Below are 24,637 nucleotides of genomic sequence, written 5' to 3' on the forward strand. Positions count from 1 at the left end.
ATCACAGGTAACTTAGAATTGCACTGATAAGAATACATCTATACTTCCATTATGTTTCTATTCCACTAAGGAAGACCTTAATACTACAAAATAACCCTTAGAATAATATGAGAACTTCTAGTATGTGTGAAGGATGTCACAGAAGTACAGAACAAACTCTCCTTCAAAAGTGGGAGCAACATGCCGGCCGAGAAGGGGAAATATCCTTCCTCGGTTTTCCTTCCCTTTGGGGGAAGAAGCGGCGTGGCGTCCACCATATTATGGAACTTTTAAGCAGGTATGAACTTGGTGGCGTGGGAAAGAGAAAAAAAAATTGTGTTTTGAACTTGAAACAGCGGGATGCTTGGGCAGTCTTGGGCCGGGGTCGATACTGGCTCACGCTCCGACGAGATTTGACCCGGGTGTCCATGCTTTTGCATGGCCACTTTGCTGCTGAACGACCAAGATCCAGGAGGCAGCTACACGACTTCTGGTCCCAGCAAGTGCTTGCAGCCATGTCTCCAGACTGTGAACTAAGCCTTTGCCCCATGCTGCCCCAGGAAGGGAAGTTATACAATTTCCAACATAAATCTCCCTGGGCTTAACTACTAAAATACAGAAATCCTAAACCGTGCGACTTCATATCTCTTCATTCTCATCAATGGAAAACTAATTATCAAATGCTTCCTTGTCAGTAGGGCCGTATTTTTGGGGGGTCAACTCCAACAACAATAGTGAGTTGTGTGTTGAAACTCCAACAATAATAGTGAGTTTTGTGTTGAAATATGGAATGTAATCAAGGTAAAGAGAAAATGAAGTGAAATTTGTCAGTTATGCAGGCGGGGTTGGGGGGTGGGGGGTGGGAGGTATACTTGGGTTTTTTGGTGGTGGAATATGGGCACTGGTGAAAGGACGGGTGTTTGAGCATTGTATAACTGAGACATAAGCCTGAGAACTTTGTAACTTTCCACATGGTGATTCAATAAAGTAAATTAAAAAAAAATAGGGTTTAATAAGCCCAACAGTCTGGTTTTCACCCCCACCAGTTTAATTTTAATAAAAGTACCTTTTACCTAAAAAAAAAAAAAAGTGGGAGCAACAAAAGAAAAAGAAAAAGAAAAACAGAAAAAAAAATTTTTTTTTTTTGCTTTTTGGGTCACACCTGATGATGCTAGGGGTCACTCCTGGCTTTGCAGTCAGGAACTACCCCTGGCAATGCTCAGGGGACCATATGGGATGCTGGGAATCGAACCCGGGTTGGCTGTGTGCAAGGCAAATGCCCTACCCACTGTGCTATTGCTCCAGCCCTGAAATTTTTTTTAAAAAAAAAGTGGGAGCAAACACGCTGGTAACATTTACAATTCGTGCTGACCCTGGGTAGAAGAGGTTTTTTCCTGGACACCTGCATGTTCCATATTATGGTTCAAATCCCATCACATCTCTATGCTTCACAACAAGTGCTATGGGACAGGATATAACAAAGCTGTTATTGAAAACACAAAGATATTTACTACTATAGTCCCAGTTATTGTGGTTCTGGGCTCTCCTCAGCTTTTCAGATAGAAGTTAATATCTTGAATTTGGTAGTAGATTCAAGAACATACAGAATTAGGTATGAAGAAAATAAAAGTATAAATGAACATTTCAGAATTTGGGGGGATGCTGACAATGATTATATTAATCTTGGGAAATCTTGTTATTTAATAGTTCTGCTGAAATATGTGATTGAAACTCATTTTGGGTGGTGGAGAGCATGGACTGCTTGAATAACATCTTGGGTTGAATCTCTGATAAACCATATTTCAAAAAGCGAGAACCCCCTTTAACTTTTTAAGCACAATATTTTCTGTATATAATATTTTCTATTTTTCACATAATGCTACAATGCATGTGTAATGATCAAATTACCATTCAAATAAGCAATGTTATCAGAACACATGTGCACAATTACCTAAAAGACAGCAATAATATATTTAAAAATTATTTACCACTTCTTCTAAAACAACTGGCTACCATCAATTGCCATTTCACTTGTGTAGGTCTATAAAAAAATAAATTACATGAAGTTAGAAATGAAGCAAAAATAATATGATTCTCTTTAATACTATTTACCAGTATAATAGCCTATAGAAAGCCCTTATTTCACACTTCCAGAAACAATGAGGAATAGTTTCAAAATCACGATAGGTACTTCCAAGGTTTCACCACAGCTCAAGAAAAGGTGTCCTCATGGCTTCTGCTTGACAGTGGCAACACAAATGAAATAGGAGAATGACGGAGAAAAATAAGGAAGTGCACAACCCAGAGTATAAGCAGCAAGAAGCTGCTTTTATCCAGACAAGAATCTAAAACAGTTACAATAATTGCATGAATTACTGTAGGGAAAACTGTCATCTCCATATCTGGAATAAGTGCACACCAGAGTCATGATTTCTGGTTTGTAAATCTGTCAACTTTTACTTTACAATGTCTTATTTTATTTCAACTAACCTACAAAAGAAAAAAAAGGAGAAAGACAAAGTGCAGAAGAATGTGGAAGATGAACATAAACATCTCAGATGAAACTTGAAGCATATAAAGCCAAACACAAATGATACATGATGGATGAAGGTGAAACCCGCCTTCACCAGGGCCAAGGCAAATCTCAAGGTGTTTACTAAGGGCATACAGGAGAAGCACAAAAAACTTCCCTGAAAATTACAAGAATTACAATGCTGAAGAATTGGAATATTGCTAAGATGGCATTTTTTCAGACATGAAGCTGCAGAGATGCCAACAGACCGGATATCTGAGTGAGAGTGCCGAGACCCTGTGTGGATAGCCACACTTGTGCCTTGGAAGCAGTCCAGAGGCTCTGCCCAGGGGCTCAGGGTGGTTCAAAGTAAAAACCACAATAAGGTGTAGGAGTGAAAGCCAGAGAGGAGGAGAGAGTTGGCTCTGGGAGCTATGATTTCCTTGGCCAGGTTTCTGCTTGAAAGGAAGAACAGAGGGTGATTTTCTAGTGCACTAAACAGCCCCAGAGAAAAGATTTCAGAATTCCTCAACTACATTTTGCTAAGAAAATAATTCTATTAAATAGTTTGAGCACAGTACTTGGTGGAGTGTTACTGGCATTTGGAGTCAGACACAACTGATTCACTGGAGAAATATTCTAAACTAATAGATGTTTAACAATTCTTCCTGTTCCTGAAGTGAGCAGATATCATTGGGCTACACTAGCATGCGACAGGGATGAATGGAGAGGTTACTGGAGCCCGCTTGAGCAAATCAAGGATCAACGGGATGACAAGTGATACAAGTGAACAATTCTTGGTAGCTGTACAACTAATAAGGCCCAGAATGTTGACCCAGCATCATGACACTTAAATGCCCCTTGTCCCGTGTGGGATGAACTTCTCGGTGCTATCCTTTATTCGTCCTGGTTTGCACCTTTGGTGTTGGGCCACGCCTGTAGCTGCTCAGAGCTACTCTTAGTTCAATTAGAGAGTGAGAGTGGCAGAGCATGGGAACTGTGTGTGAGGCTGGGATCCAAATCAGGCAAGTGCCTGAATTCTTGTTCTGAGTCCTTCACCTTAGTTAGTTTGTTAGTTTGTTTGTTTTAATTGAATCACTGTGAGAACAGTTACACAGCTTTCAGGTTTAAGTCTCAGTCATACAATGATCAAACACCCATCCCTTCACCAGTACACATGTTCCACCACCAAGAACCTCAGTATAGCTCCCTCCCACCCCACACCCTGCCTGTGTGGCAGATGACTTTCACTTTACTCTCTCTTTACTTGGATTACTTTCAATTTTCGACAAAAAATCCACTATTAATATTTGGAATTTTCCCCCAATAATCAGACCTGCTGAAAAGGCATTATTAGATCATCTGTTTTCTACTGCTGATAATGAAGAGCATATGATGTCACACGGCTGCAACAGTGGCCGCAAGGCTTTGGAATTCTGGTATTTTAGTAATTAAGTCCAGACGCATTTCTGCCAGCAGCCGCTGCATTCCAAGATTGGTTTGTGTGCTTCTGGGATCATTGCAGTTCAGGAGCGGAGGAGTTGTTCATGGGCGCCCACTTGGGGTCTTTGGGGTCTCGTTTGGATGGGGAGCAGGGCCGGTTCCGGCCCTGCCCCCAAGATGGGGGCAAGATTTCCGCATGTCCCATCACTGCAAACTCCTACCTCTCTGTCCAATTGGCTCTGAGAGGTGGCAGTCTCCTTGCTGCCTCAAAGGGTAAAAGGCCGAGAGACAAAACCCCTTCACCTCCTGGACAGCACGGGGCCATAGCTTAGTTCACAGTCCAAGAGCATTTCTGCCAGCAGCCGCTGCATTCTGAGATTGGTTTGTGTGCCTCTGGGATCATGGCCGTTCAGGGACGGAGGAACCGTTCCTGAGCGTTTTTTTGTATATCAGGAAAGATCTGGAGAAGGTGAGGACACTGCACCTGCTCCATCTGGGGCACCCCAGTGTTATCAGCTTGATCTGGGGTCTGGAGCATTCTCTGGCAGTGTGTGCCCGCCGGCCAGGACTTTTCACTGAGAATGCAGCAAGATGGCACTGGGGCGGGTTGAGGGTGTGACTTCTGGGATTAGGAGCAGGCTGCAAGCTAGGATGGAACTGTCCGGTTCCAGCTACCCCATGCGGTTTGGAGAAATAGTCCTGATCCCCACATACGGGAGCCATGTTTGTAGAATTTGGGATTCCATCTGGAGAAGGCGACCTCCACCTTAGTTTAACTGTTTATTTATTTGTTTTTTTTTCTTTTTTTGGACCACACTTCATGGTGCTCAAAGTTTATTCCTCTCTCTGTACTCAGTGTTCAGAGATCACTTCTAGTGGTATCAGGATGCAAGTGGGGCAGGCCACATGTGAGGCAAATGCCTTAACCTCTGTACTGTTGCTCTGGCCCCCCTACTGTCTTTTTAAAAATCTCTTTGGTTTTTTTTGGTAAAGTACATATACATATGAAAAGTATACAAAACACAATGCCAAAATGTGAACTGCAACTCAACAAAGAGAACTCAGGATATTGGTGGAGGGTAGTAGGAACTGGTGAAGGGATTCATGTTGGAACAATATTGTAATTCACAATAATTTAATTAAAAACACTTAGCCTGCTTTAGAACTTCACATGAATGAAACAATATAGCATTAACTCATTTTTAGCAGCTTAACTAAGATGTAAATCATAGTACATCCCACAGTATGCAACTGAATGGTTTCTAGTATACTGCATTATTTAAAAAATTCTAGTTAAAATACGTATCACAAAAAAATTGCCATTTAAACCACTTATTATTATCAATACATTATCATTAATATCACAGAATCTCCTGCCTCCGTGCCAGGCTGTCTTCACCAGGGAACCTCAGAGGGGGGTGGGTTGATTTTTCCTCCCCGCCCTAAGCAGAGCCCCAGCAGCCGAAAACCTCCAGAACCCAGCTCAAGGCCACTCTCCACATATTCAAATGAGCCTCACGCATGAAGGAACCAGCAGAGGAACCCAGGTATGTGGGACCCGTGGCTGAGATCTCCACACCTGCTCAGATCAGGACTGTGCCCCCTCCACCCAGATCCCCCGTTTTCCAGTAGTTTGGCAGCCACACCCACAATCACCCCCAGTGCCATGTAATCTCATCAACGGCCAAGATCCAGAGACTATAAAACAAAGCTCCCAGAAGAGAGCAATGCAGAATCTTGCACAGCAGAGCCTGGCAAGCTACCCGTGGCCTATTTGATATCCCAAAAACAGTAACAATAATGGGCCTCATTCCCTCGACCCTGAATGCAACAGGCACAAATGAGACATCACTGGTGCTCGTTCTAGCAAATCGATGAGCAATGGGACAACAATGATACAGTGATCATTAATATATTAATTTGTATCACTGTCATCCCGTTGCTCATTGATTTGTTCAAGCAGGCACCAGTAACGTCTCCACTGTGAGACTTCTTGTTACTGTTTTTGGCATATAGAATACGCCAAGGGTAGCTTGCCAGGCTTTGCCATGGGAGCGATATACTTTTGGTAGCTTGCCGGGTTCTCTGACATGGACAGAGGAATCGAACCTGGGTCAGCCACATGCAAGGCAAATGCTCTACCCACTGTGCTATTTCTCCACCGCCCAATATATTAATCATAATACTATTATCATCATTAAATAACTTCTGTTCTGATCCAGTCTGCAATGGACTGATGCTACTCACTCACACTAGGAAATGAAATCAACTTTACTTAGTCTACCAACTCAAATGCCAGGATAACATGCTCCCAGACAAATCTAGACACTATGTCCAATCCGATCACTCAAGTGGCCAATGAAGTTGACAAGCAAAAATTCCACTACAGGAGAATTTATCAGTGATATTATCTGATCCAGGCATTCTCTTTAGTGCAATAGCTTGATGACTTAATTCAGCCTCATTATGAAAGAGAATGTCTATACATATTTATCATTTATTATGGGAGGAGTGGGAGGGTGGCGGGGCCACACTTGGCAGTGCTCAGGGACCACCCCCTGAGGGTGCTTGAGAGACCATATATGGTCCCAGGGATTAAACCAGGGTCAGCAGCAGGCAGGGCAAGTGCCTTAACCCCTAAGCAATCTCTCTGGCCCTGAGCACCAAGAATTATGTGGGTAATCATGTTTGCTTGTTTTTTCCTGTGTTTGGGCTACACTTGGTGGTGCTCAGGGATACCCCAGCCTGTACTCAGGGCATCAAACCAGGATCAACCACTGCGGTGGAGCTGTGGTATAGCTCCAGCCCCTGATTATTTAATCTTTGATCAGTGAGCAAGAAATATAAAGTGGAGCAAAGAAAGCCTCTTGAACAAGTGGTACTGGCAAAACTGGATAGCTACATGCAAAAAACAAAGAACAAGAACTGGCCACAGACCTCTATCTAACACCATGCACAAAAGTCAGATCAAAATGCATTAAAGAGGGGCTGGAGCGATAGTACAGCGGGTAGGGTGTTTGCCTTGCATGCGACCGAACCAGGTTCGATTCCCAGCATCCTATATGGTCCTCTGAGCACCATCAGGTGTAATTCCTGAGTGCAGAGCCAGGAGTAACCTCTGAGGATTGTTGGGTATGACCCAAAATGAAAGAAAATTGCATTAAAGACCTCAACATCAGACCAGAATCCATAAGGTACACTGAAGAAAAGGTTGGCAAACCCATCCCTGATACTGAAGCTAAAGGTAACAAAGATGAAACGCCACTGACCAAGCAAGCAGAAGCAAAGATAAACATATGGGACTACCTTAAACTAAGAAGCTTCTGTACCTCAAAAGAAACAGTGACCAGGATACAAAGACAGCCTACAGAATGGGAAAGGATATTCACCCAATACCCTTCTGATAAGGGGTTGATATCAAGGATATATGAGGCACTGGTTGAACTGCACAAGAAAAAAACATTCAAGTCCATCAGAAAATGGGGCAATGAAATGAACAGAAACTTTTACAAAGAAGAAATCCAAATAGTCAAAAGACACATGAAAAAATGCTCTTCATCATTAATCATCAGGGAGATGCAGATCAAAACAACAATGAGATATCATCCCTGACCACAGAGACTGGCATACATCCAAAAAACAAGAGCAACCAGTTTTGGTGCGGATGTGGGGAGAAAGGGACTCTCCTTCACTGCTGGTGGGAATGCTGACTAATCCAGCCGTTTTGAAAACAGTATGGACGTTTCTCAAAAAACTAGAAATTGAGCTCCCATTTGACCCAGCAATAACATTCTTGGAATATATCCTGGAGTCCCAAAAACACACAACAGAAACACCTTCTGCACTCCCTCCTGTGTTTATTGCAACACTATTCTCCACAGCCAGAATCTGGAAACAACCTGAGCACCCAAGAACAGACAAATGGATAAAGAGACTATGGCATGTCTACACAATGGAATAATATGCAGCTGTTAGTCATGAAATTTGCCTATAAATGGTTGGTCATGGAGAATATCATGCTGAGTGAAATGAGTCAGGAGAGGGACATATATAAAACAACTGCATTCATTTGTGGTATATAAAAACTATACAGTAGAAGACAAATATCCATGGCCATGGAATACAGGTTAGGAGGACTGGTTGGAACTAAGCACAAGTGTGTGTGGGGCTGAAGGCAGGTAAGATAGAGAAGAGACCAGTATGACAATAATAGCTGGGAATGATTACGCTAGACAAGATCTGAGGGTTAAAAGTAGGTAAAGGAATATGCTTGATAACCTTTCAGTATCAATATTGCAAACCACAATGCCCAAAAATGGGGAGGGGGGGGAGAGTGCGCCAGGGGATGGGGGGTGATAGGAGGAAACCTGGGGATACTGGTGCTGAGAAATGTACACTGGTGGTTGGGTGGGTGTTGGAACACTGTATGACTGAAATCCAATCATGAACAGTTTTGTAAGGATCTATCTCACAATGATTCAATAAAAAGTAATAAAATAAAATATTTTAGCACAGAATTCTTCCAAATATAAATTTTAATATATATCACTGTATCACTGTATGTATACACTGTCATCCCGTTGTACATCGATTTGCTCAAGCGGGCACCAGTAATGTCTCCATTCATCCCAGCCCTGAGATTTTAGCAGCCTCTCCTTATCTTCTTGCCCAACGATGGCGTCTCTTTCAGGGTTAAGGGAATGAGACCTGTTATTGTCACTGTATTTGGCATATCGAATATGCTATCGGGAGCTTGCCAGACTCTTCCGTAATTTTAATATATATAAGTAAACAAATTTAAAAAATATATTTTACTTTATAAACTTATTATTGATTTATAATGTTATGGCATTTAAGGAGATTACCTATATGCATCTATATGTGTATGGTCTATTCTATATGTGGGATAAAAAAGAAGCATAGTAAGGGAACAACAAATGTTCAAAGTCATTGGAATTGAAAGTTTTGTCTTATATGGAAGTGTCTGAAGGCATGCTTGGGACACTGGTGTATGTAGAAGCGGGCTCTGGAGATGGGACTGATACTGGATTATGTATGCATGAAAAGTATTATTAACAGTATTGTAAATCCCAGTTCCTCAATAATGGTTAATAAATAATAAATTTTTTAAAAGATTTTCTATAGTAAAGCAAGATCAGTATATGCACTATGACAATTCAACTAGATGCCAAAACTAGATGTTATTTACTCCGGAAAAGGTAAAGAACATCTATGTGACACGAAAACCAATGCCACCCCTCCTCCAAAAGGGCTTACTGTTAAAGTAAAATCTACATGACAGATACATAGAGTATGCAAGAATAAACTGTGGAAAATGAGATGAATTCTATGGAAAATTGGGTCTAGAAGACCTGGGAAATTTTATTGTAAATAAGTGTAAGTAAGGAGGGAAAAATGAGATTTTCAAGGGAAACATGATATGGGGGTTACTTAGAAATGCTTAAGACTGGGGAGCAGCGTTCACAAAATACAGATTGGTATGGCATCAATTCATGAAGTCAATTCATAAATTCACATTTGTCAGGAATGGTTTCCTTGACTGTGTATAAAAACAGAAGAAATCCTTGGATTAATCCACAAACTGAATGTCAAGAAACATATGGGGTAGCAAAGCATAGAAGAAAAGAGCCAAAAAAAAAAAAAATAGTACAGCAAGTAAGCCATTTATCTTGCTTATATCCAACCGGGGTCTGATCCGGGGCACTGCACAAGGTCTCCAAGCCATGCCTAAAGTGATTTCTAAGTAGAGAGTCAGGAGTAAGCCCTGAACACAGTGAGGTGTGCCAAAAAAGAAAAAGAAAGGGAAAAACAAAAAAAGAAATAGTCACTAAGAAAGACAGCAAGAATGGGAATAGACTGTATTATTTAAGCATGCTAAAAAAAAATTCTTAGAAATAAAATCAGGAAATAATGAGATATTTAAAAAGGACTAGATATTGGCGCTCTCAATCTTTCTAAGGAAAGGCCTGTTGGAAAGGAGAAAATATAGAAGCTGGAAAGACAAGAGGTTATGCTCAAACAGTTGGATACGATGATGCTTATATTGGTATAAACATGATGGGTAATAATAAAATCGTGTAAGGTTCTAGGTGGCTGAACTACAAAGGAAGTAAAGATCAATGAAGTCAGGGAAGTCAGACTATTGATGAGATTAAGAGCAAGAGCATGGAAACAAGACAAGGAAATGACCATGAAACCAACAGAAGACATTCATAAATAAAAGTCATGGATGAGCAGTGGTAGATGGAGTGACTAAGGAAGAACAGTCTCAGGGCAGAGATTACGGTCAGCTGTGGTTTCAAGCATGTAATTATATTAAAACTAGCCCTCTCTGATTGGCAATTAGCTTTGTAATTCCCTAAAACAGCACCTACAAAGCAAAATATTTGATTTAAAATGCTACAAAAACAGTTCTAAGAAGGGATGGGACAGGGCCGGAGAGAGAGAACCGTGCTTGCCTTGCGTGTGGCTCACCCAGGTGTGATTCCCAGCATCACACACGTGCCCTGAGTCTGTCAAAAGTGATCCCTAGTGCACAGCCCTAAGCACTGCTTGCCCTCAAACAAAGTTTAACATATAACATTAATTGTAAACTGAAATCAGTACAACATATTTTTATCAGAACTGTTTCAGAAATGAAACTTGATTCAGGGACTGAAACAGTCATCCTGAGGCCTAAATTTAAAAAAGCACACAAAGAAACGCACATTCAAGAAGGCATTATTAGGAGCTGGGCCAAGTCTGGGGAAGGCTCAGTGAGAGAGTGCCGGCCTGGCATGCATGAGGCTGCAATCTTGCCACCCAGCATTGCCCCATTACCCTTGGCTCTGGGGTACCTCCAGAAAAGTGTGCAACCCCCAGCACACTGTGACCAAGTATATGTGAGCACTGCAGCGAGTGTGCAAGCCCCAATGAGCATGTGAGTGTGACAACCGAGTGTATGCCTGTGGTCACCACAAGAAGAACTAAAGAAAAGGGAAGAGGAAAATTTATAAGTAAATCAAACATATTTAAAGGGAAGGTATTTTTAAAACTTCCGGATAAAAAAGAAATATATCTGTCATAAAAAATAGAATGTGATTGTGATAAAAAGGAAGTAATGAATGCTCACTAATACCAGATTTGAATTCTAGAGATAAAATTAAATTATAATGCAAGATATTTATTTATTTACTTTGGTTTGGGGACACTCCTGGTCGTGCTCATGGCTTACTCCTGGCTCTGAGCTCAGAGGTCACTCCTGGTGGGCTCAGGGGACCATACGTGGTGCTGGAAACAACATGGTTTGGCCACGTGCAAGGCAAGCTTCCTGCCTGCTGTCCTCTCTCTGCACCCTATAACATACATATCTATACAATACATATAAACACATTATATACACGTGTATATATGTGTGTATGTATGTATATACATCACTGTATCACTGTCTTTCCGTTGATCATCGATTTGTGCGAGCGGGTGCCAGTAACGTCTCCATTCGTCCTAGCCCTGAGATTTTAGCAGCCTCTTTTTAGTTTTTTGCGTTGTTGCTGTATATACATACATACACATATATACATTTTTTTGTTGTTTTGGTGTCAAACCTGGCAGTGTCCAGGGCTAACTCTAGGCTCTTGGTCAGAGATTGCTCCTGCTGGAGCTTGGGAACCTTATGCGGTGCCAAGGACTGAAGGACTGAACCAGGGTCAGCACGCAAGGCAAGCTTCCTACCCTTTATACTATCTCTCCGGCCCCAGACATAACATTAATAGTAACTTACTGTATAAGAGAAGCTCTTTCAAAGTACTGAATTGCTTTTTCACAAAACTGTGTGTCAATGTAATAAGCTCCAAGCCATTCAATAACTTCAATATTAGAAGGAAAATACCTATATGACTGGAAAAAACATAGAAAGTGACAATATCAGCAGGTAAGGTATAAACATTTTATTTATACCTCCTGAACATTCAACCTACTGCATAGATTATTTTATTCAAGGTAAAATTCCTTTCATAAAAGCATAATCATAAGCACTATATTATTCAAAATTATATAATATTTAGAAGCCTAAATTAAATATATTTTTCAATTATCTAATATTTTTGATGCCAGGATAAATAATAGCATAGAAAGAGATGAAAAATTATCTAAGAAATGAAAAGAGATGAAAAATCATTTAATAAAAAAGTAATTTGTACATATTTCATTTTTTAAAATTAACAGACTAAGTGTCAGTTTATTTTAAATAATTATTTAAAACTAATAATTACCTCAAAATTAAAAAAATAAGAGGGATGCTTTAGCTTTAAAACTTTCAAATGAGCTAATAAAATTAAGATGAAAATGAAAGTAAGATGATGCACATACCTCATAGTAATACTGAAAGGCTTGAGATTTATCTCCTTCATTGTCATATAATTCTCCTAATTTAGACAAAGCTTTAGAATCAGTCGGAACAACACTTATCAGCTGCATTAACCATTCAATTGCTTGATTGGGATCTTCCATTAATTCATATCTTGGGTAATTTCAGTTAAGGATAAAATAGAATCTCTAAATTTATTGATGAAACATTAAATCTAAAACCATGTTACAATAAAATTATTTCTTAGCCTATTCCAGTATTTCTTAGCCTATAGCAATATTTAGTATGCCTATTCTGGATTTTGAAAAAGTGGAACAGGACTGTAAATAACACCCTTTCTGTAATATGTAGTTTACTTCACTACTATTCAAGAAGATAAAACCTCAGCTTTCAACTAGTTTGCCATTTTATTCTAAGCACTGTCAAAAACTTGTCCTGAATAAAAATTTCTGCATATATGTTCAATTTTATCTCTATGTGTTTTAGACTAAGAAAATAACACATATATGTGAAATATTATATATGTGTTATTATATAAAAATATATATGTGAAATATGTGTGTTATTGTATAAAAATAACATATATATGAAATACTATATGTAGTATATATACTACTATATATAAATATATATAGTTTCATATATAATATACACAAACTATATATAAATATATAATAACACACATATGTGTGTTATATAAAACAACACACATATATGTGAAATATATGTGTTATATATATAAATATACATATAAATATATGTGTGTTATATAAAAACAACACACATATATGTGAAATATGTGTGTTATATAAAAATACATATGTGAAATATATGTTATGATATAAAAATAACACACACACACACACACATATATATGAAACACTATCCTGTGTTTTCCTTCATTAGATCTTAAGCCCCAGACAGGGAGTTCTTATTTTGTCATTTTTGTTTCTAACAATTTCTCTTCATTCAAATAATTTATTCACATCAACATTTATTGACTACTTGCTAAATATTATACATTAATGAAATAAAAATATAACAACCAAAAGTTTTACTGAAAAAGAAGTGGTTTTTGTTTGTTTCATTGGCTTTTGGGCCACACCCAGCTGTCCTCGGCTTACTCCTGGCTCTGTATTCAGGGATCACTCCAGGTGGGGCTTTGGGAACATACAGGGTGCCAGGTAAGTAGTGTACAAGACACTACCCACTGTGTCCTACCCACTGTGCTATCTCTTTGGCCCCAAGGAATTTTATTTTCAGTGATGACAGATGCCACCCTAAGAGAAAAATATCATTCAAGAAATATAGTCCAATAGCCTGAAACATTAATTTCTCAACTGGATCCAAAATGATCATGAACTGTATAAGATCATGACAGGGGCAAATTCAGAGAAGTTAAATGGCCGATATAAGCTTGCTCTTCAAGCCCATGGTCTCTCTTGCACATATATTTGGTTTGCTTTTTTTCTATGTCTCTCTGATTATTTCCACTCTGGAGAAGACTGTGCTCTCTTGAACAAACATTTCCCCTCTTTCTCTCCTCTCACATCTTTCTTAGCAAGTTTCATTCGATAAAAACTACACTCAGGTGCTGCAGAGATAGTACAGTGAATAGAGGGCTTGACTTGCATGCCACCGAGCCTGGGTTCAATTCCTGGCACCACATATAGACCCCAAAGGCTCACCAGGAACAACTCATTGTGGTCCAAAGGCCAAACCCTCACCATCCCCACAAAAAAAATGAAATAACCTTGCTTCACACACACCCACACCCACATACACACCGCACGCACAACAGAAAATGGCTAAAATAATTGCTTTAAAACTATTTTTTTTTCTTTGAAGTTTTTGGGCCAGGCCTGGTGGTGCTCAGGACTTATACCTGGCTCTACACTCAGAGATTACTCTTGGTACTCTTGGCAGTGCTCAGGGGACCATATGTGGTGCTGGGGATTGAACAGAGGTGAGCTATAGTACTTTGGTCCAACAAAATTTTTTCTTAAAAATGTTACCAAAAATACTGTACTAAAGTTATTCATGGAACACATCATAATAAATAATAACTTTCTTCTGAATATATAACAATTCTCTCAAGATAATAATAAGCTTAGAACTGATGTAAGGGGACAAGGCTTTGAAAGTGGAGTTGAGGTCCCTGACCTGTGAGTGCCCGTGCTCCGTCCCTGCACTGCAGTCTTAGACCCACCCACTCCCTCCCTCACCATCGAAAAACTATGTTAAGACTTTAACCCTCTCCAGGGCCAGAGAGTGAGTTCAAGAGTTAAGTACTTGCCTTGCAAGTGGTTGGCCTTGGTTCAATTCCTGGCACCACATAGTCCCCTGAGCACAGAGCTTGGAGCAGTGTGTCCCCAATATCACAGGGAGTGGCTCATAACCTTTCCCCCCAGTAAAGATTCTAACTCTTCCTAATGTTTCTGCGGTCAATTTTTTTAAAAACAGAGTACTTTTCACAAAGTAAAACACTAACATAAAAAAACTGGGGCTCGATCGATAGCACAGCAGGTGGGACGTTTGCCTTGCATGTGACAGATCCGGGTTCGATTCCCAGCATCCCATATGGTTCCCTGAGCACCGCCAGGGATAATTCCTGACTGCATAGCTAGGAGTGACCCCTGTGCATCGCTGGGTGTGATCCAAAAGCAAGAACAAAACAAAAAAACCCTAACAAATCTCTATATTCCGAACTGAGGTTAGAGAGAAAAAAAACTACAGAAAGCTAAGTGTTGTTGAGTACAAGGACACAAGAGGAATGCAACAGTCTCCCCAGAGTTCCCAATGGAAGACTACACACAGAGTGTACAGTGACTACTGAGTGAAAGGAATGAATGTTTGAACTCATAAGCTGCTGAATAGTTTCGCAGGGTGAAGGTTCTGGAGAGTTATATATTCAGTCACTTTTCTATGTGAGATTAAAATAAATAAATTATCCAGACTCAATCAATATTATTAATAGCACTATGTTACTGCTTACAATATGCGCTGTAATAGCATTCTTCAACCTTTAGTTCATGGGCTTTTGGTCTACAGGTGTTGAAAGGCTGCAATTCAGACACACAGAAGAATCTCGGAACAGAGCTGCCCACCGAAGAGATGTCTCTGGACTTTGCACCAGGCCACTTTCACCGGGCTATTCCAGACAGGAGCAGGTGCTGTCCCTCCACCTGCCCCCTAGGAACCCCAGCGGCCACCATCTTCCAGAACCCAGTGAAAAGCCCAGGTATGTGGGAGCAGTAATGGCAAATGCCAGGCTTCACGGAATAGGGGACAAGCTGGTCCCTCTCGCCCCCTGCCCCATTGAGACCCTGAGATGACGCCCACAAACTGCCTCTGGCTACTATTTAAGCTCCGTAATGGCCATGACCTAGAGACAAACTAAAGAATCTCGGAACCGAGCTGCTCGCTGCAGAGATCTCTCCAGATCCTAATAATCTAAAATTTTGGAATTCCAGGAATGCCCAGCCACTCTTGCGGCCATGCGACATCTTATGCTATTTATCACAAGCAACACAAAATAAACTGAATAGCATTGCCTTTCCGGTCTGAATGGTGATGGGATGTCAAAACACTGAATGTAATCAAAGTAGAGAGAGGGTACTGTGGAAATTGTCTGCCACACAGGCAGGGGAAGGCTTGGAATGTGGGGGCATACTGGGGATTTTGGTGGTGGAAAATATGCACTGGTGAAGAAATGGGTGTTTGATCCATTGTATGACCAAAACTCAAACACGAAAGCTTTGTAACTGTATCTCACAGTGATTCAATTAAAAAATCCCCAGTTTACTGCCCTGGTTATACGTGTTGACATATGGACTGGTCCACAGGGAAGATGTCGGCTCAGAGGTATGAAAAATTGAAGAATGCTGCCCTTTAAGACTCAAATGAATAGCTTCTGTGTACTCAAAATATCAAAAAAACTACTTACATTTAATTTCCCCAAATTAATAATATTTTCTTTTCAAACAATTACTCTTATTTCATTACAATTCAAATGATCTTTTAAAACACTGTAACTCACATATATAACCTGAAGTTTCATTTTAATATTGTCCTTGTAAATCATTTCAGTGGCTAAGCTTACTTAATAGCTGCTACTCAGTCATTAATTGAGTGACTGGAGAGCTTAAGTTTTTCACACAGGATACACATTCGCAATCTGGTAAAGAACCTGGGCGCTGTTTCTTAGGATTGCATGAAGTTTCAGGAAACAGTCCAAAGCTTCAAGAAATCTATTTAACTTTTTGTAGGTAAGACCTTGAAAAGAAAAAATAGAGCTGTAAGTACTGTACACAAGCACTTCTACTATAGAAATTTTCTAAGAACAACAAAATAAATCTTGAAATAGAAATATTCACCCAGACTAGAAAGCCAATATTAGGGGAGGGGTCATTCCCAGTACATCCTAGTAAGTCACCAGAGCTACACTGGAGGTGCTTGAGGGACCACCCAGCACTGGGGACCAACTCAGAACCAACATGGGCATGGCATGTCTTAGCTATCACTCTTGTCAATGACTTAAAAAAAAAAGTGGGGAATAGAAGCTTTCTAAGTAAAGACAAGCAGGCATTAAAGTGCTATCAGGGGCTGGAGTGATAGTACAGTGGATAGGGCATTTGCCTTGCACGCAGCTGACCCAGGTTTGATTCCCAGCATCCCATATGGTCCCCTGAGCACCGCCGGAGGTGATTCCTGAGTGCAGAGCCAGGTGTGACTCAAAAAGAAAAAAAAAGTGCCATCAGGTTTAGTGATTCACTGTATCACTATCATCCTGTTGATCATCGATTTACTCAAGTGGGTGCTAGTAACATCTCCACTCATCCCAGCCCTGAGATTTTAGCAGCCTCTCCTTACTCGTCTTTCCCAACAATCGGAGGCTCTTTTCAGGGTCAAGAGAATGAGACTGTTACTGTTACTGTATTTGGCATATTGAATAAGCCACGGGGAACTTGCCAGGCTCAACAACAACAACAACAAATTCTGAATTAAACTGAAGCATCAACTAAGCTTTGAAACAAAAGTTCCCAGAGGCCAGGGAAAGACTGGCTGGCCTTGTACAGATAGGTGTTTGCCTGCCAGAGGTTTACCCCTGGCTTGATTAGCAGCAATTCATGGTCCCCTGAGCACCTCCAGGAGTGCCCCTTAAATAGTGTCAGAAGTAGCTCCAGAGCACTGCATCCTCCCACCCCCAGAAAACAAAAAATAAAAGATGATTTTTCATAAATTCTGAGACTGGATAGTACAGTAGGCAGGGCACTTGCCTTGAATGTGGCCGGCCGACCCAGGTTTGATCCTAGCACTTTATATGGTCTCCTGAGCCTGTCAGGAGTGATTCCTTAGTGCAGAACCAGGAGTTAGCCCTAAGTACCGCTGGGCGTGACCCCGCCACCCCAACCTCCTCAGCTTATTTGGCAATATATTTGAGAAACCCTAATGTAAAGAGAAAGAGACTCAAGTAAAGGTCCATGGGTAGCCGCTCATTTTAGGATCAGAAAGAGAAAGAAGGAAAGGGTCAAATCAGGCTGCTGAATCAATAAAAAAATAAAGTCACAAAATTTTAAAATGCCAAATTTAACTATAGAAAAATTCTGTTTGATGAAAGAAATAAAGCTACAAATAAAGCACTGGACTATGAAAAGTTTTAAAACCTATAAGGAGGGGCTGGAGCGATAGCACAGGGGGTAGGGAGTTTGTCTTGCACACGGCCGGGTTCAATTTCCAGCATCCCACATGGTCCCTGAGCACCGCCAGGAGTAATTCCTGAGTGCATGAGCCAGGAGTAACCCCTGTGTAATGCCAGGTGTGACCAAAGAATAAAATAAAATAAAATAAAATAAAATAAAATAAAACCTATAAGGAAAAGAAATATTTATCTCAGCAAGCAATCTCCTGCATCATGGTCTTTGCAGCATTCACTTCCCTTTGCATTGAATTCTTTTTCTGGTGCAGATGCTGCCTGTGCCCACATGGCTGAACACATGCAATGCCTGAGCACATGTGTCACCTGCATCTCCCCTCCTGAGATGTGTATATGATTTCATGTCTAATGCTGAGATGTGCGTAAGGGTTCTCTCTTGAGCATGTTATTCACTTTCTCTTCTTCCCTCCCTTCAAAACCTCCAAATAAAATCTGTTTTACTTAAAAAAATTTTTTTCTTTCTTTCAACATGACTTTCAATGTCACCCCTTCAGGAGATTTCCCGACTTCATCTGAAATTGGTGACTCTGCCCTTGCTCCTTTCCTCCCTCCTACCCAGCTGGGCAGTCTGCAGCAGACAGTGGTCCTACTCAGGGGACATGCCTGGCCTCAGAGGCCCACTGGGCATCTAGCTGCACGCCCATGTATATGAGGTGTGTGGCAATCGAGGAAACCTCTAACCATGAAGGATAAAACAAATAGGTAAACCTAGGGGCAGGGGCCATGAAGCAGTAGCAACAAAACTCTGCAAGAAGAAATAACTTCAAAAGAAACTTCATTAGAAAACCGAGAGTTCAGGAGAGGGTCCAAAGGGTGGAAGGACCACAGGCTTGATCACGGCAGGGCATGGTTCCCAAAGCACCACCAACAGAAGCCCTTGAGCTGAGACAGAATCTGCTCTCAAGCACACCAGGTGTGTCCCAAACGCCAAAAAAACCAAAACCAAACCCCTACTCCCACCATAAAACAGGATGATTGCAAGATGTGTTTGCAGCACTGCAAACCAACACTGACTGACTACAGTCATTGACCACTGACTACAGGAGGGGGAGGAAGATGCAGGGAGCCCTCAGGTCTCAGGACATTTCAGTCATTAAAAAACAAAGCCCATGGGGCTGGTGCAATAGCACAGCAGGTAGGGCATCTGCCTTGCACGCGGCCAACCCGGGTTCAATTCCCAGCGTCCCATATGGTCCCCTGAGCACTGCCAGGAGTAATTCCTGAGTGCAGAGCCAAGAGTAACCCCTGTGTATCACCAGGTGTGACCCAAAAAGAAAAATGAAAAAAATAACAAAACAAAGCCCAAAATAAATAAATGTGTTAAATATAGGGCATACGTACATGGATATTTTTTTTTCATTTGTCTGAAATTTCTATAACCTTGCACTGAATGGAGCAGGGCAAGGCCTCAAACTGTTTCATACTGTTCTTGCAAGCACTGTGGGATGGGTATTATAGTCGCGCTCTCCTCAACAAGTCTGTGTGTTCCTCTGTGCGCCCCCTCCCTGCCCAGCCCTGCGCCCCTCAATGCCAGCCGCTGGGACCGGCCCTGGGGGCACCTGCCCTGACTTCCGCTTTGGATGCCCACCCAACTAGCCGCAGCTCTTCTCCACAGGTCTGTGGGCCCGGGGACTAGCATCCGGACCAGCTGGGCGTGTGGCCTCCATTGCAGAGGGCATGGCCTACCCAAAAGTGGGCATGGCCTTCTGTGTGGCCGCTTAGATACATTCTTCATATTTGAAATTGTTCAAAATTAAAGAGAAAAAACATGAGATTTTTTTTATTCCTACTTTGGCAAAAGGTGAATTACAATATAAGATATTCTCTAGGAGTTTGGGAAATCAGTCTCATATGCCAGAGTAGAAACATAAATTGGAGTTTTTATTTTTTTAAGAGGGCAATAATGGCAACATCTATCCAAGTTTTACATGTGTATAGACTTTGAATCATTAATTCATCTTAAAATAATATATAACCTGAGTCTCTTTTAACTTTTTCACAAGGAAGTCAACTTCTCTTTCTAATGAGTCAGAGCTGTGTAAAGGAAAAAAAATTTTTTTTTCTGCCTGTTTTACTTACCAATATTATAAATTTCTTCCATAATTCTGCCTGTTTTACTTACCAATATTATAAAGTGCTTCAGTACAAGAAGAATCATTTCTTAGAGCCTCTTTGTAGAATTCTGCTGCCTTCTCATAATCACCATTTGCAAAAACTGTATTTCCTTTATTGGTAAGAGCTGATGGATTATATCTATCAGAGTTCACAGCTAGATCTGCATAGCTGCTTGCTTGTGTGAATTCATTTTCCTAGATACAATGCACAATATATAAATTATTTGTAAAGTTTATGCAGTAACTTTTCTGGCTGTTGTTTAGATTACAAACATAATAAGCATTTTCTGAGATGACAGAGAAGATAAACAAATATTTTTCATACCACAATCTTGACAGACATATTCTACAAAAAGATTTTTAATCCTCAAGCTTTTTCCACTAGCCAAACTTATGATCGATTTCTCAGGGTTTGACTAACAGCATTATTTATATATAGGTGGTTCTATTTTGAATGTCCAAATTTCATGTTATTATTTATTGCAGTGCTATGCTTTCCACACCAAACCATAAACACTGGAATAACTCTGAAGGCATCACTCTGTTTTGTCCACTATTAAACTGGTTACATCACCTACATCATCTTGCCTCTCTTGCAATACTCTTTTCTTCATCTGCTGTCAAATGATCTATTATGACCATATTGAGCCGTGAGCTAAACAAATCTACTCTGCTCATGGTGGTAGAAGGCCATGGCAGCCTGGTGAGGTGAGGAACTACATTTCAGAGAATTCCCTTCTCTGTGCATCTCCCATCTAGAAACATTCAAAAGAAACTTCTAGGACATGCAGAATGCAGATATAAAGCAACAGACCTGACTTCCAAAAGATCTCTTTCCTGCGATTATATGCAGAAACACCTGTTGGTTCCTGCCTGTCCTCATTCAACTCTCTTGCCACCTCCTGCTCTTGGTTCTGATTCTGCAGCCCCTAAGGGCGCGGCTGCTCCCCAATGAGGAGACAGCTGTGTGAGCCCAACATTTCCCACAGCTCCATAATTGCCCCCTTTGGGCAGGGGCAGGCATGGGCACTGACTGACGAAACTGCTCCAGATCCTTTCAATTCTCTCTGAAGCATTCACCTATATAGTTCTGTATCATCTGATAAGTTCAAACTCATATCCCTTCTCCACTGTCTGGATCTGAATATGTCTGTCAAACAGATATTTTGTTATATCTGTTTATATTGATGAAGTTCTGGTTCATTTCCACCCTCTTTTGGTTAGTACGAACATCTATAAAATATCGTGTGAGTATGGATACTGAACATTGATATAAAAATGAGTACCTTGGGTCTGATCCCTGGAACTAAAAATTAATTTGAGTTGAAATAACATAGCATTATGTTGTGGACCAAGCAGCAGGTAGAATTTAGAAAAGCAGTGCGGGATTGCTGATGAAGATGAGAGAGAGGGAACGATTAGTGGAGGCTGGGGAGGTGGTATGAAACTGTCAGGGTTTACAAACAAGGCAGTTGTGGTTTTGTTTGTTTTGGGCCACAACTGGCACTGCTCCCTGAAGCCCTGGCTCTGCACTCAGGAATTACTCCTGGTGGTACTCGGGAAAAAACCGAAATGCTAGGATCAAATCCAGGTTGGCAATGTATAAGGCAAGTGCCATACTTGCTATACTATCTCTTCAGCACCAAAAGCTGAATTTTCTAGTTATGTGACAACCAGAAAAACTGGCAAATCCGTTGATTTGGATAGGTGTATATAATGAATGTGCTCATGTGTGTAAACAGAAGTTTTGAGGGAGAACACTCCTAGTGCCAATTAACTTTAACTGGCTATGATGGAAGTTTGAAGACAGAAAGGAGTTAGAAAACTATTCAGCTTAAAATTTAGAAGAAATTAGAAGAAATTAGGGCTTGCTGACTTGAAGAAGGAAATTATTTCATGTGTTCAATTTCTCTTGGTGGCAAAGGATTCTCAAAAAAATTAGTTCTGGGTAGAAACGAAATCAAAGGCATGGTTGCAACACCCTTTGGAAACATCTCCAAGTGACTTAAAGTGACTTGCAGACCATCTCTCTCGGGTATAAGGAGAGATTTCTAAGTATCTTTGTTTTTTTTTTTTGCTTTTTGGGTCACACCTGGCGATGCACAGGGGTTACTCCTGGCTCTGCGCTTAGGAATTACTCCTGGCGGTGCTCAGGGGACCATATGGGATGCTGGGAATTGAACCCGGGTCGGCCGCGTGCAAGGCAAACGCCCTACCCGCTGTGCTATTGCTCCAGCCCCTCTAAGTATCTTTGGCATCATGGAAAGTTGGAAATGTGGCTTTGTGGTATGAAACAAATGTCAATGAGATTTATAGAAATCAATCTCTTTCTCTCTATCTCTCCCTCTCTCCTGGAAAGATGGAGATCTCTCTCCACTCTTCCTCTGTGTGTGTATGTGTGTGTGTTTGTGTGTGTATGTGTGTGTGTGTGTGTATGTGTTTTGGCCACACTTGGCAGTGCTCAGGACCTACTCCTGGCTTTGTGCTCAGGAATCAGTCCTGGTCAGCTAAGGGTACCATATGGGATGCCACTGATCAAACCTGGGTTGGCTGAGAGCAAGACAAGTGTCCTGCCTGCTGTACTATAGCTCCAGCCCTCTCCACATTTTTAATGGAGTTGTGCTAACAAAAACGTTGCCAGCCTGGGTTAAAGGGAGAGAGATACAATTCAAATGATAACAAAATCAGCAAAAGGGTAGAAAGAAGCACCATCCTGGTGAACCTAGCCTCTTCTGGTAGAATGTGGACAAACGTATCATTATTTAAGTCATAAAGTTTTGGAATAACTTACTAGAAAGCAATAGAAAATGAATGTAACTATATCAAATACTAATAAAATTCCTCTGCTTATATACAACTACATGACAGGCTCATTATTTTGACTGACAACAATTAATTTGCACATAATCAGGTATATAAATTATTAGCCAAACATACCAATTCATTGATTAAAATCTAACTATTCTTTTTTTTTTTTTTTGGCCTTCTGGGTCACACCCGGACATGCACAGGGGTCACTCCTGGCTCTGCACTCAGGAATTACCCCTGGCGGTGGTAAGGGGACCATATGGGATGCTGGGAATCAAACCTGGGTCGGTCACATGCAAAGCAAATGCCCTACCCGCTGTGCTATCACTCCAGTCCCTCTAACCATTCTTTTTGACAACTTTTCTTGGTTTCTTCCTATGCATTCATCAAAATTTTAAGGATCTGGTCACTAATTAAATAATTTCTACAATATTCACTAATAAATTCATGAATTCCAAATGTAAGGGTGCTAGTGGACATTACACTTCCCCACCACATCTGGCCTTCAGAGCAGCAGGGAATATTCGCTTTCGATCGCTGTGACTTCCTTCTGTGAGGTTGAAGAGAAAGAGGTGCCCTGTCTGAACCAACGATTCCTTCTCATGACAGTGACTACTGGGTGCAGGGGTGTATAAGGGGAAGATCCTGACAGCCAACAGGGAGAGTGCTGGGGTGTCATAATGCTTCCTGTCCTCTCTCTGGGTACTGAGCAGGGCGTCCTCATCAGTGGACCTATCCAGGCTAACTCTGCACCGCAGCCTGCTATCACACTGGTATGCTGGCCTGTGCTGAGCCTTCATTCTCTTGTGCTACATCTGACTTTGCTATTACATACTTATTTGTACCTTCCTTCATATCAAAGACATTACAGTTTTGTTTTACGGCAACCCTGATAGTAGTCAGGGCTTACTCCTGGCTCTGCACGCAAGGATCACTCCTGGCATGCTCAGGGGACCACATAAGGGATCAAATCCTGGTTGGTCATATGCAAGGCCAGTGACCTACCCACTATACTAAGGCTCTGGCCCCAAATAGTCTTTTAGTTACTTTCTTATCTTCTTGCATGACGAGATTTCATACACACCTCCAACAACTGATATTTTCCACTAATCTACTCAAAACTTCTCCTTAAGCAAGCTCTCCTAGATGAAATTTAGCAACATAAAATATCACATAATCAATGTAGTTATAAAAGAATTTAAAAATCCTTACCAAATAATACAGGAAAGAAAGATTGGTTGCAGCTGCACTTTTCACTCTGCTATCTTTCTTTTCAAACATTTTTAAGGTCTCTACGGCCTAGAAATGAAATATCTGAATGTTATTACCATTGTAATACCACTGTATTCAGACTTCCAGCAGGGGAAAGATCAGTATATCTAGAGTGTAAGATCAGGGAAGGCCACAAAAGGGGTGGATTATTTTGTTTGCCTGTTTGTTCATTTTTGTTTGGGGGCCACCCTCGGCTCAGGAGTTACTGCTGGCTTGCACTTACGGATTCTGCACTGGGTGCCATATGGGATGCTGAGGATTGAATCCAGGTCAGCTGTGTGCAAGGAAAATGTCTCACATGCTATGCTATCAGTCCAGTTCCAAAAGGATCAATTTTTACGTTAAAGAAAAATGATGACAAAGAACTCAACTGCCACCATGTTCATGGCTGCTCTCCACAAGCTCGGGCCAAGCCTCACCCACAAGTG

The 24,637-nt window shown here is 41.1% G+C and overlaps 1 protein-coding gene across 7 annotated transcripts in view; it reads right to left on the reverse strand.

The window, feature by feature from the left end:
- The window catches only part of IFT88 (intraflagellar transport 88), a 149,207-nt gene that overhangs the window by 48,104 nt on the left and 76,466 nt on the right, over positions 1–24,637 (reverse strand). For all 7 annotated transcript variants that reach the window (XR_008630244.1, XR_008630245.1, XM_055139367.1 and 4 more), the window contains 6 exons: positions 24,150–24,236; positions 20,138–20,324; positions 16,466–16,574; positions 12,302–12,452; positions 11,715–11,830; positions 1,968–2,020 (listed from right to left, as the gene is read on the reverse strand). Coding sequence is in view for 5 of the 7 variants with exons in the window: in XM_055139367.1 (XP_054995342.1) it covers positions 1,968–2,020; positions 11,715–11,830; positions 12,302–12,452; positions 16,466–16,574; positions 20,138–20,324; positions 24,150–24,236 (703 nt within the window). In the remaining 2 variants the exon portion in view is untranslated. The remainder of the gene's footprint in view (positions 1–1,967; positions 2,021–11,714; positions 11,831–12,301; positions 12,453–16,465; positions 16,575–20,137; positions 20,325–24,149; positions 24,237–24,637) is intronic.

The sequence above is a fragment of the Sorex araneus genome, chromosome 1 (assembly GCF_027595985.1).
Source record: "Sorex araneus isolate mSorAra2 chromosome 1, mSorAra2.pri, whole genome shotgun sequence".
In the NCBI taxonomy this organism is placed as follows: domain Eukaryota; kingdom Metazoa; phylum Chordata; class Mammalia; order Eulipotyphla; family Soricidae; genus Sorex; species Sorex araneus.